Raw genomic sequence first — 13136 nt, forward strand, 5'->3', positions numbered from 1 at the left:
CCTGATGCGGCAAAGCGTGGCAAAGTGTTCATTTTAATGGTTGTTAATTGCTCAGTTCATTTTGAAGATGCCCCCCAGCTAACAAGGCAATATGCATAATGTGACATTTATGGTTACCTGGGGATAATTTCTCTATATTTTCTTGATTACGTATCTTCCCCCAATATGTAGTTGCCATTCTACATTCAATTCAACCAAAAAATAAAAAATAAAAATCTGACAGTCTGTGTAAAATTAAGCACAATTATTGTGTTTCATTTTACACAATGATTGTCTCAGAATAAACTTTGCCTACTGTAGAAATACTTTAAAATGTGGCTCACTTGGCAGCTTTCTGGACTTTTTCAGGATTTGAAATAAAAAACAAAAGTTTGAAGCTACTATGTTTGGGAATTTGGGAGAAATTAATGCATGATAATCAGATGTTACAAGTATTATAGATCATGAAATACAGAGCAGGTTGCATGGAGCGTTGCTATTGCCGTACAGCAAACAGGCTTGGAGTGTTTCTGCATGTAGTTTGCATGATTTGTTTATCACAAAATGATCCAAAGAAGTGCTGGAAGTTTGTGGTTCCAGTGTGGGAAAATATGGATTTAAGTTTCTCTACATGTCAAAACAGCAGTAAATTGCCCCTTTTCCACAATTTCATTATTTGTGAAACATACACACAATTGTTTATTGTCAAATTTCTGGCAAAGAGAAGGCTGGCTTTTACAGACCCCCGTAATGATGTTTTTGGCAGGACTGATAACTGGAATGACGTGGGTATTCTGGAGTTAATCAGTAGTTTGATTCTTTATGGAAATGAAGGTGCAGGAACACCTTCATATCTATCTTCCAAAATATGTGAGGAGTTTATTTAGAAGACTTGTATTCAAGTGAAGTAAAAATGTAAAACATTTCCCAGTCAGTGCCAGATGTGGCACATGTTGATCAGCTTCTGTTTATTCTATATGTCACCTGAAAGACACTCTCAGGATCACTTTGTGAAGTTCCTACTAATTGAAAGTCATACAAAGTAAACTTTACCTCTGTACTCAAGGTTTTGGAAGATATTATGATTTACATTGCAAACTGCGTGGGGGGCAATGGTATGATAATGCTGCCAACATGCCTGGAGTATTAAGAATACATAAACAAAATCAACCTCCTAAACATGTTTGCTGAACACACCGTGAGTTTGGTTGGAGTCAGTGTTATCTGATGTTTTGAGACAGCTGATTTTTTTTTTTTTCCCAGTTTGTGTGTAACCTATTTAACTTCTGCTCCCATTCGACACGAAGGTGGAAGGTGGTGACAGATGAACTGCAGCCGATTGAAAACAAACACAGTGAAACACTGAGGCCGCTTTGCAACACTAGATGGCCTGCACATGCAGATGCCACACTTAACTATGTAAACATTCAAAACTTGCAAGAGGATTTTGTAAATGACACTAATCAAATGCAGCAACTAGAAATGAAGCAAGATCACATAATAAAAAAAATGGGCAGGCTTGAAACAGCCTTCATGTGCACATTGTGGTGTTGCCTTGCAGGCTGTTGAACTGGACCTGTGTAAAGCTGTGGATTTGGAGAGATCCTAGTGGGACTGAGAGATCAGCTTAATAAGTCTGAGTCTCAAGCCAAGTGGCTGTTTCCAACAGTTTCACAAGTCATTCAAACACCAAAAAAATAAAAATAAATACAAAAGCATTTTTGGAAAAAGCACCACCTGAGATTTTGAATTATCAGCTCAATAAAAATTCTTCACCAGAGGTTTTTTTTTGTGGTGGTTGTTGATAGAAACTGATCACAGGTACGCTCCACATGATCATCTCAAGAATACATTTGGCTTCCTGAACAACTTCTCTAATGTCACAGTACTAGAGTGAAGAAACAAAGCCTCCACTTTAAATATTCAGCTGAGATGGAGCTGGAGTTTGGGGAAACGACTGTCCATTGTATTCATGGTAAAGGCATCATATTTGTTCCATTTTGCTTTTACAGCAAATTATAGAAAAACAAACCTACAGTACATCTTTCCAAATGTGTACATTTCATTCAGGCTTTACCTGACATTCCCTGTCCAAAAGACAAGTGGTGAGGGATCATCCTCTAAGTTTAAAATAATCAGACACAGATCTGGAACAGGAAAAACTGAATCATTTGACTCTGGCACTGGACTTCAGAGATCTTGTCAAAAACTTTGCTGTAAAACAAATCCAGAAAAGTAGGCATTTTTTCAGGTTTTTTTGACTCATTATTGAAAGAGTTTGGTATTATTGGTTAGAGTACTTTCAAAGCTGTAGTGTTGCCTGATCTCTCATTTCTAGGAACATTATTTATTTAAAGCCATGTTCTGTTCATGTTCTGACATTTATTGACATTTATTTCCTTTTCTTTTTACAAAGTACCATAGTAAAAAAACTGAGTTTAAGTTTTAATACATTTACTTCCACTTGTAAAGGACTTATAAATGCAGTGTTAGTGCTTGTTCATATCGTTTAATAAAAGTATGTCCATTCAAGGATTGTATTTTATGATGCAGAGAACATATTCTGATTTGAAACCCTAATTTATAGTTCTGTGCTACCAGAAACCATTTCAGGGTAATTTGTAGTTTTTGACAAACAGCTTAATAAATATGGCATCACTAAGCTGAATAATATGAGGTCATGAGGTACATCAAGAAATGTTAGAGGAGTGGGTTTGGGAATGTTGTGACTACTGACACAGAGGTTATAATTACATGTTTTATTACTTTAGGGAAGTCAGTTATTATGGGATTTGTTGAGACTTTTGCCCTGGTACCTGTTCCTGGATACTTGCCTTATAGGAATCCATCCCACATTTACTGCTGGCTTCCTCCCTACAGAAGCTTCCTGCTCTGGCTGCCTCAATTCCCGCCAAGCACTGGCGTTCTTTCAGAGAGCCGAGACAGCACTGTTGTTGGGCGGTCCTGACAGAGAGAGGTGCACATGAGAAACGACTGTGGCCATTTCTAGACTGCAACCGTGGCCATCCAGGAACAGAAACGGTCCTCCCGAGGGTTGCCACAGAGCTGAATGAATTGTGGCTTCAAGTTTCCAGAAGTTTAATTATGAGAAACCTGAAAGCCAGCTAAATAATAAAAGGAAAACTAAATTCGAAATGACTGGTATAGTAATGCAATACTTCTGTAAGGCACATTTTTTTCCCATTATATCACCTTGTTTCCAGGTTCAGTGCTTCTACGTTACATAATGAGCTCACCAGCAAATGGTGCGCCTATCATCCGTGGGTGGCTTCATGTTGCTGCAGTGGCCATTAGCCGAAGCCCATTTTTTCCCGGTCTCACAGCAGGTCTTCACCAACTCTTTGACAGACACTGTAAATGAAACACAAACAGCTTCATTTAAGTCTTTCAGTGCACCCAGTGATCAGTGTGCCTGGTCCCTTTTAAAATTCTTGTCAGTTTGTCCCTTATGTTGCTGAGCAAAAGGCAATTTTCCACTCTGGTGGACAAAAAGATTTATTCTATTCTAGTATATCCAATTAGGAGAGAAAAATTTGTTTACACTCTGAAGTTAAAGTTTACTATCTGAAGTCTTAGTGCGTGAGAAGCTGCAAAATTTGATTAGTGATATTATCAATGCAACCATATCTAATGTGTTCTGCAATGTTGTTACATAGAGATGTTCTTATTTGGAGGACTGAACAAAGAGAACTCCAAGTGTAGCATGTATTTTTTTTCTTCTGTACATTATTTAAAAGCAATGCACAGATCAAAACCTGTATCATCCAACTTCTCGGGTAAAATGCACAAATATGTTTTCATTTGATACCTGGGGATTTAAGGATTTAGTCTCTGTGCGACTATGTGACACACAACCAATGTCACTCATATCCACAAAAAAAGGTATGTTTGTTGGATTTGTTCACATGGTGGCTATAAATTATTTATCAAACAGCATTTCATTTCAGATGAAATGTTTCTCTTCAAATCCCAATGAAAGGAGAGAACACAAACCTTTAGATTCAAGGCAGTCTGCTGGTGTTGAAGGTAATTTCTCTGGAGTTGAGAATGAATAGCCCAACCAACTGTGCTATTGGGAATTATGCAACAAAACTAAAAGAAAAAGGAAAAAAGGCAACTTTCTTACTCTCTTAAGGTTTTAATTGGACTCATAGGCTGTTCTGATGGTCTGTTGCAAAACAAGTTTCAAACAAGGGCACAGGTCACAGGGTAATATATACTGACTGTGAAAGATCTGTAAAAAGCTTTAAATAAATTAATGTTCCATTCTTCACCGCTTAAGTAATCTATCAATTCCTGTTTTCGTGAAGCACAAATAGGATGTGTCACAAGTCTCCATTTCTCTTAAGCACTCTTCAAAATAAGAGAGAGAACACAGCAGATGTGTGGCGACCTTTTTAAGTCAGGTAATGCCTAAAAAATATAACTGCTTCCTTGAACTGGATTGTATCTACATAGGAGTAATTACAAAGTTTAAAACAATTGGAAATGTGAGAGAGGATCCATAATGATGTGGGGTTTTTTTCCCTTTGGGAATGTAAAAAAGAATAAAAAAATATCTTGATAATGGGAAGTTATTATGTCTTTTAAAAGGGTTATGATCCAAAATATGGCCTAGAGCCATATTTTGAGCCATATTTAGAGCCATATTCCACTGATTTCTAGAAACTGTCTATAGAGAGCTTTTTTCTTCTGTTTTCTTCTGGGGCACCTTGATGCACAGCTGAAATCATGAACTCCTTCTCAGTGGACTGCCAGTGGTTCACACTAAAATTAAGAAAGTGGTGCCAATCCACTGATCATCCACTGATTTCTAGAAACTGTCTATAGAGAGCTTTTTCCTTCTGTTTTCTTCTGGGGCACCTTGATGCACAGCTGAAATCATGAACTCCTTCTCAGTGGACTGCCAGTGGTTCACACTAAAATTAAGAAAGTGGTGCCAATAAACTGTTCGACAACCATCAGTAAAATCAAAGAAGAAATCAAAGAAGTTGACTGCAAAAAAGTTTCAGTGATCCAGTGCCACACCCCTTCCCAAGTTAAACTTAACCGCGTGAGAACAATTTGATGACTAGATCTACTTGTTTGCTGACCTGTTTAATTTCAGGATATCTTGTGTTTAGATAGTGAGTTTGGTAGGTGTTCTCTGTCTTTTTCTTTCAGCTAGTTCTTTCCTATTTCATGGTAAGCCAGGGAGATTAGGCATTGTACTTTTGGTGTTTTTATAAATAAGAAATATTATTTTCAGTCACAATGAGTTCTTCTTGTTTTCTTGGCCTTAGAGACCCTAAAGTGTATGGCTTTGCTTTTTAAGTTATGTGTGAAATCCTGAACTGAAAGTTACATCACTTTTATGCTGAGGTAGGATTTGTTCAGAAGTTTTAGGTTGTTGGTTGCTGGATTTATTTTATGCATTTTGTTACATCTCCTAGACATTCATTTTAAAGGTTGTAAATGACACAGAAAAACTTTTAGGGTAAACTAAGGTGAGTATAAGAGAAGAACCAGGACTACTATATACAGCTACTGTATATATTGTATACTTTTAAAGGTTAGAACTTCATTGATTTTATGTATTCAAATTAAAGATTTGCTTATCCAACTGCTGCAAGGCGTTTTTTTAAGACAATGGGTGTCAATAACTAAGGATACTGTTGGACGGACTCAAGCATCAGTTTAGTGTTTTTTTTCTCATCTACTTCCTTTGACTGAAAGGACGTTTTTCAAAGAAAAACTTGAAAAGCAACAAAATCAGACCAAAGCAATTACACAGACCAGTGCAAGTGATTGGTGCAATGTGCTTCATTTAAAGACTTAGAAAATAGAAAATGTAAACCGTGTGGGCCACCACGGCTCTTTGATACACAACTACAGCGTCTGAGGAAGCTGTGCAGTTAAACAAGTCCCTTTGAACCTGTGTGAAAGTATATTTATTAAAAGACAGCAAACATAATCATTTGCCCTCATTCTTCTGCTTCCTTTTCATTTTCTCCTGAAGGAATCAGCGAACACAACACACATTTTATCCAGGTGTTCACAGTGAATGGAGCATGAGGTTCCATTATATGTCAGATGTTTTCTAAGGATTATGCTTCCACAGAACAGCAACTGTGAAATAAAAAATTTTCAACCGCACTATGACAGATCTTTCAGCTGCTCTTTCTCCTTGACAGCACTTATAATTAAACCTGAATCCAGCTGTGAAACAATTAAACACTGATTTATTGTGCTTCAACAAAAGAGATCCAAGTTACAGTATACTCTTAACATGTCTTTTATCTCTTCTGTAGCCTGTCATTACCTCTTCATTAGACTGACAAGAAGACCAGATGCTTTGCTTTTTTATGACAGTTCCAAACTAGTGAGATTATTCGCATTGAAAATGTTGAACAATCAAAAGGAAACAACTCAAAGCACGTACATTTAGCATATACCAAATGTATATCTAAAAAAATGTATATCCTTAAAAAGTTAAGTATTTTGTCACTTGTTTCACAAAGGGAATTCTTTATATATAGAATCATAACACAAAGTAAAATATTTCAAACTTTTATTTCTTGTTATTTTTGATGATTTATAGATCACAGATAGTAAAAAAATAAAATAAAATTCAGTGTCTCAGATTTAGACCACTGAAAAAGTGAAATATTGGAAACTCATTGTGTCACACCCTAATCAGCTAATTAACTCAAAAATACCTGCTATGGTTGCCTGAGCCTATGTATGTCCAGAGGACAGTCATCAGGAGGGGAAAAGGTCATTGTGAAATAAGCTGGATGTTCGCAGAGTGCTGTGTCCAAGCATATTCATAGACAGTTGAGAGCAAGGAAAAATGTGATAGTAAAAGATGCACCAGCAACAGGGAGAACCACAACCTTGAGAGGATTATCAAGCAAAATCCATTCAAGAATTTGGGGGAACTTCATAAGGAGTGGACTGAGGAACCCACTACATGGATAAATCCTAAATGGGCTACAAGCATTTTACCTGAATTAAAGAGAAGAAGAACTTAACTGTTGCTCAGAAGACACTTTTTCCAAAGATGATCTTAGGAACAAAAGTAATTATTTCATTCTTTTTCTGTGTTGCCAAAATGTGGTCACACATCTCTTTAACCCAGGGGTGTCAAACTCAATTTCACCAAGGGCCACTTCAGCATATTGGCCACCCTCAATGGGCCACATTGACGGTATAAATCAGGAATGCCCAAGTGCAGTCCTCCAGACTGCAACTTTTAGATGCAGTCTAAAAGTTGGGGTATGTTTTTGCAGTCAACTTTTTGTCTGGGGGTATGTTTTTGCAGTCTGCTAAAACATACCCCCATACCATAGACAAAAAGTTGACTTCCCTCATTAGCAGCAACTCAGTTCTGTAGAGGCCTATGAATGAGTCAATGATCCAGGTGTGTTAGAGAAGGAACGCATCTAAAGTTGCAGAGTGATAGGTCTGGAAAACTAGACCTAGCATAAATGTATGAAAATACAATGTTAAAAATAAATTAAACAACACCTCATATTGTTAAATAACTCATTTTATGTATTCAAGTTTTAAATATTACATTTGAGTTTGCATGGATGTAAAATTACTGCTCAGTTTAAAAATTACAGTATTTTTAAACTGAGCAGTTTAAAAATATGCTCAGTATTTTTAAACTGCTCAGCTAATCTTCGCTCTTTAGCTTGTTAGCTTGTCGATGTTTCAGTTTTATTCGCTGGGAAAACTAATCTTTGTCTGCTTTAAAGATAAGCAAACAAAGAATAAAAACAAGTTTTGATATTAACTCTCAACTTCATTCACAAAACTTTTTCGTTATTTATTACACAACGAACATGTATTTCACATAAGAACAAAACAATGAGGTGATGTTGCCCGTCCTTGAACATAAAGCTGATCCCTCTTCACCCTGTCACCAACTCACATATCCTCATTGTGTTGTGTTCTGTAAATAAACACAACACAAAACACAAGCAAAATCAATAAACTATATGCATATTCCAGTATACTGAGTTTTGGTTTTACATTCATTCTATTTAAATTTAGTTTGTTCGTGCTTACCAATGTTTTCTGGCCGGATGTCTGGCACCGTTTTCCCCTGGTCAGTTCGTCGATGTCCGGTTTTAGTTCTTGTGCAGTGGCAATCCGCAAAATGGCGTGTAGGTTTTCGTCAGTAATGTGCGATCTGTGCTTGGTCTTGTTTAAATTCATTATTGAAAACATCTGTTCGCACAGATAGGTGCTTCCAAACATGGACAAAAAACATGAGCTGCATGGAGTCGCAGCTGTGGCATCAAATCAGGGGGCAGGTACGGTGGCCGACAGGTGCAAATGCGCAGCAAAAGAGAAACATGCAAACAAAAAAAAAAAAGCACGCGCACAAATTAAATGCGGCAAGCAAAAAGCAAATAAAATGCAGCAAACAAAAAAGAAGACACCCCCGAATGAAATGCAGCAAACAAAAAGAGAGACGCAAACAAAACAGAAGACACCCCCAAATGAAATGCAGCAAACAAAAAGAGAGACGCAAACAAAACAGAAGACACCCCCGAATGAAATGCAGCAAACAAAAAGTGTTGACAACGGAAGTGCTCCAGACCACTAGGGGGAGTCAAAGAAAATAGTATTTTTGCTAATTCGGGCAAGCATCTACGAGACCGAGCCCAGAACGGTATGACTGACACAAAGTCTATCACGCTACCCATAAATTATTCTGTTATTCTATAATATTATAAAAGACGGCGTATCTGAAAAGAAATATAGTAATGCGTACCTTTACTTTCTTTCAAATTTCTTTCTCTGAATCTTGCATCTGGTCCCATAGAAATGAATACTATTTTCTTTGACTCCCCCTAGTGGTCTGGAGCACTTCCGTTTTCAACACTTTTTGTTTGCTGCATTTCATTCGGGGGTGTCTTCTTTTTTGTTTGCGTCTCTCTTTTTGTTTGCTGCATTTTATTCGCTTTTTGCTTGCCGCATTTAATTTGTGCGCGTGTTTTTTTTTTGTTTGCATGTTTTCTCTTTTGCTGCGCATTTGCACCTGTCGGCCACCGTAGGGGCAGGAGACAGTAAAAGTCCTCGAATGAAACATCACGGGACTTCGCTCGTTAGCTTGTTAGCTTGTCGATGTTTCAGTTTTATTCGCTGGGAAAATTAATAATCAGCTTGAGGTGACTCTGCTGCACTCTAGTGGCGAGAAGCCGTAATGTTGGCTGGTAAGAATCGGAAGGCATTATGGGAGATGTAGTTTGTAGTAAGTTCGTGCTCAAAACCTACACTGCTCAAAAAATAAAGGGAACACTTAAACAGGTGTTTAACACTTAAAGTGTTCCCTTTATTTTTTTGAGCAGTATATTTTAAGTCAACCAATGGGGCTGTAAAACGGTGGTGGGGGAGAGGGCCACATAAAATGACGTAGCGGGCCACATGTGGCCCGCGGGCCTTGTGTTTGACACATGTGCTTTAACCCATTAAAAACATATTTTTCTGTTTACCCCCTTACTGAGTGCCCAGCTTTAAGTCAGTGTTGACTCAGAAATATTATTTTGTTATGGAAACAACAACTTATGGCTCTAAAATCTATTTTTCCTTCAAAGCCACAGCATCAAAATACTCAGTTGTCAAGGCTTATCATTCATATTATGTTAATTTTTTTCTGAACCGCTTGCTCTAGTTTCCAAAAGATGCTGCACATTTCCAGGACACACCCAAACCAAGATCAATATTTAGCTTTGTAACATCTGCTTCCTCTGCCTGCCTCCATCAAAAGCGTTTTCCACTCTCGTAAATTGAACACTGGTTCTCGATGTTTTATTACGCCATTTATATTTCAACAGCTGTTTGTAAGCCAGAATACAGGAAATCTGCTCAATTATTCCCAAAGGAAATCCATCCAACTCTTGATTTTAGAGTAGACCAATATATAAATAAACACTTCTGTCCTAAACGAGAAGCTTTCAACTTCAAAAGCTATTTTTCACATAGGAAATTATTGCATTAGATTAGGGTGAATTAAACAACTTTATATGAAAGAGTTTGGTTGCTGTAAATGTGGTCAAGAAAACTGACTGCTCAGATTGTATGTCCTCAAACATCTTGCAAAATGAAAGTATTTTTTTTTTGGTAGTGGGCATTTATTGTATTATTTATGATTTATAGTGATACATTTCCTGTCATGATAAAAAAGTTTGATTTGTGCATACAACTGGTGTCCTAAAGATGCATATTACAAATATTTGTTTTTCAAGAGCATTGTCAGTGTTTGTGGGGCAGCGAAAGCCATACAGTAAATGTAAAAAAGAAGTAAATAAATATTTCTTATCATCCCTTTTATCATTATCATAATAGTACCACGAAATATTGTGATAAAATGTTTAAGTCTATATCACCCATACCTATTTTCTATATGTACAAATGCAGATAAGTTCAAGAAGCAGACTGGGCTCTCGCCTAATGCGGGTGTCTTTTATGGTCAATTTTCTTCACATTGAGCAATGTGTGCTTTAATTTATAAACACCAGGAACATGTGCATTGGGAAAAGAACCACGTTGAGGACGAGACACTTCTAAAATTACTGCAAATGACCTGGAAGGCACCCCAGATAAACTAGCTATCATCTTCAAACCAAATCTGAAACGACCTCTTCCACAGCCGGTTCTGGAATTCACCCCACTCTTTCATCATAAAGAAAATTATACATCGACTCGACCCACTCCAGCATGCAGCATGTCGTGACAGTTTTGCTGATCAACACAAGTGCCTCCTCAGTTTGTTTCAGCTCAACCTAGACGATCTTTAATGTGTTACTGAAGCATTTTCCCCATTTTTTCCCCAAGTCTGAAACGATTCTAAGTTGAGATCAGCATAATAGGTTGTGTTCCCTAATGTCTGGAAATGGGTGGATGTGTGCTTCAGATGAGGTTATTATTACTAAGAAGATTAGGAAAGCAGCGGTCTCATGGGAGATGGGCAATCACAGACTTGATAGGGAACAGGGAGTAGAGCCTGGCAATCAACCGATAACAGTGGTCTCATTCATCACATGGGAATTATGCCGCTCTCAGGTAAAACCCCCACCACAAAGAAATCCTAAACCAGATCAGTTTAGTATTAGAACTCCTAAACAATCTCATCACCCTTTTGTACACAGACTGCAAAGCAGAGCATGAGTTTTAGTTATAGACTAAACAAAATTATGATTCTAACTTGCACTGTGCCCCACGGGAAAAGAAACCCACTCCTGTTTGGAATAAAATGCCATGTGCTTGTTATTTGTACTTTCTCTTTTCCTGTCCAAATAACTTTGGCATCCTGTGCTAATAGCAATGATAACATGCATTACTCAAAGCCTTTATCAGTGGGGATTTTCCCGTTTGTGTTTTAACATGTCACCATACTGAAAATCTAACTTCACTGTAGTGCAGTGAAGCCTAGATGTTAACTGCTGACCGGCACATTTCAAATCTGAAAAAACCCCAAAACAAACTATCTTGAAATTTAGGTTCTTTATATCAACAGATTAAGTTAATCCAAAAGGATTTAAGGACAGTGTGGGAAACCTTTGATGACAACTGTTTAACAGATAAATAAAAAAGGTGGTAATAAATGTGTACTTTATAGACTCACATGCATTTCTGTGCACTTGAAAGCTTTTAGTTACCTTTAAAGATGTCCTCTGCATACTATGCATACATATAGGTGAAAGGTGTTGAAAAAACATAACTACCTTGACAGGTCTCAATATAAATTATAGTTCTGTAGAGCATTTTTACGGTGCACTTACTGTCAAGGTGAAACAAGCTGGCTTAGACAGACAGAACATTGTTATTCCATAAAACGTGGTAAATGTAACAAGTATTATACATTATGTCATTATTTGACACCACCACACAAAGTTGTAAAACAGCTACAACAGATACAGGGTTTGATACCATTATTCTTGAAGCTTAAAGTGTTTTTACATTTAGTCACATTACAACTAGTCTGGTAAAAACCAGTCCCTTGTTCCATGCTTTGGTTCTTACTGAGGTTCTGGACCCTTGGCTATTGGGAAAGATTGTTTGCTGGAGGTATGGACTCTATTAAGGTTTTACATTTTACCCAGTTGCTAATATTTGGCCGTGACATACATAATGAATGATTTCAATGCTAAGAAGCTTACCGGAGGTTGACTGTGAATGAGATGGCTGTTAATGTTGATTCAATATTTGGAAATGTGACCAGCATGGACTATATGGCCTCTTCCACTTCCTCTGCTGCCATTGCTAAAACTACAATCACATAGAGGCAGACTACAGTTTTAAAGCCGTGCCAAAAATCTATGTCATCGTTCACATCTTCTCCTTGTGCTCACTGATTGGCCCAGTTGAAATTTCACCATAGAAATCAAGTTCAATGGGAGAAATCCTTGAAGGAGCACAGAAGAGAGATGAGAATCAAGCAGAATTGTGTAGGAAATCAATGGATGGGCTATTAAAAATGTAAAACGTTAAGAAAAGCCAAGCAGAGCATTAGTCAATAAATAACCAAATGGATGTGAACTCTAAAAGAGCTGCAGAAATCTACCATTCAAGTGAAAGATTCAGTTGTCATGAAAATGTTAGTAATGCACTAAACAAATCTAGCATTTATGGAAAAGTTTTTTTTTAAATAGCTGAAAGAAGTTCCTTTTGTACTTTAATATAAAATGCACACCACATTATATAGATTTCTATTTGTCACATATTTTGAAAAATGTGTACTATGTATTTTGCTTTTATAGCAGGACTACACAAATTAGATGACTTCTAAAATCAAAGTTATTCAAGATATGTCTTACAGTATCAGAATCACTCAGGCACTCATTTTCAGATTTCTAACTGTAACAAAATTTTAAAGTATGTGGCCTTTTCCTCCCTTTTGTGCTACTTGGGATCCTCTATAACATATAATCCCAATTAAACTTTGTCATTGTAACAAGACAAAAGGTGTAAACTCCTTAAAAGGTATGAATGCCTTTCTAAGATATTGTAAAAGCACTCTATGATTAAACATCTTTAGAGCCACATTTTTAGCACCAGTCACTTTAAATTACCGGTACCTGCTTTTGTAAAGCTGGAGTAGTCTAACACATCTTCTTTTTAACAAGACATTTTTTTACCAC

At 37.1% G+C, this 13136-nt stretch overlaps 1 protein-coding gene across 2 annotated transcripts in view; it reads right to left on the reverse strand.

Moving 5' to 3' along the window:
* Positions 1–13136, reverse strand: part of LOC102220696 (fibulin-2-like) — a 32257-nt gene that overhangs the window by 14293 nt on the left and 4828 nt on the right. For both annotated transcript variants that reach the window (XM_023330346.1, XM_014471254.2), the window contains exons 3-4: positions 3237–3351; positions 2814–2943 (exon numbers count right to left, since the gene is read on the reverse strand). In XM_023330346.1, the coding sequence (XP_023186114.1) occupies positions 2814–2943; positions 3237–3351 (245 nt within the window). The remainder of the gene's footprint in view (positions 1–2813; positions 2944–3236; positions 3352–13136) is intronic.

This window comes from Xiphophorus maculatus, chromosome 1 (genome assembly GCF_002775205.1).
Source record: "Xiphophorus maculatus strain JP 163 A chromosome 1, X_maculatus-5.0-male, whole genome shotgun sequence".
In the NCBI taxonomy this organism is placed as follows: Eukaryota; Metazoa; Chordata; class Actinopteri; order Cyprinodontiformes; family Poeciliidae; genus Xiphophorus; species Xiphophorus maculatus.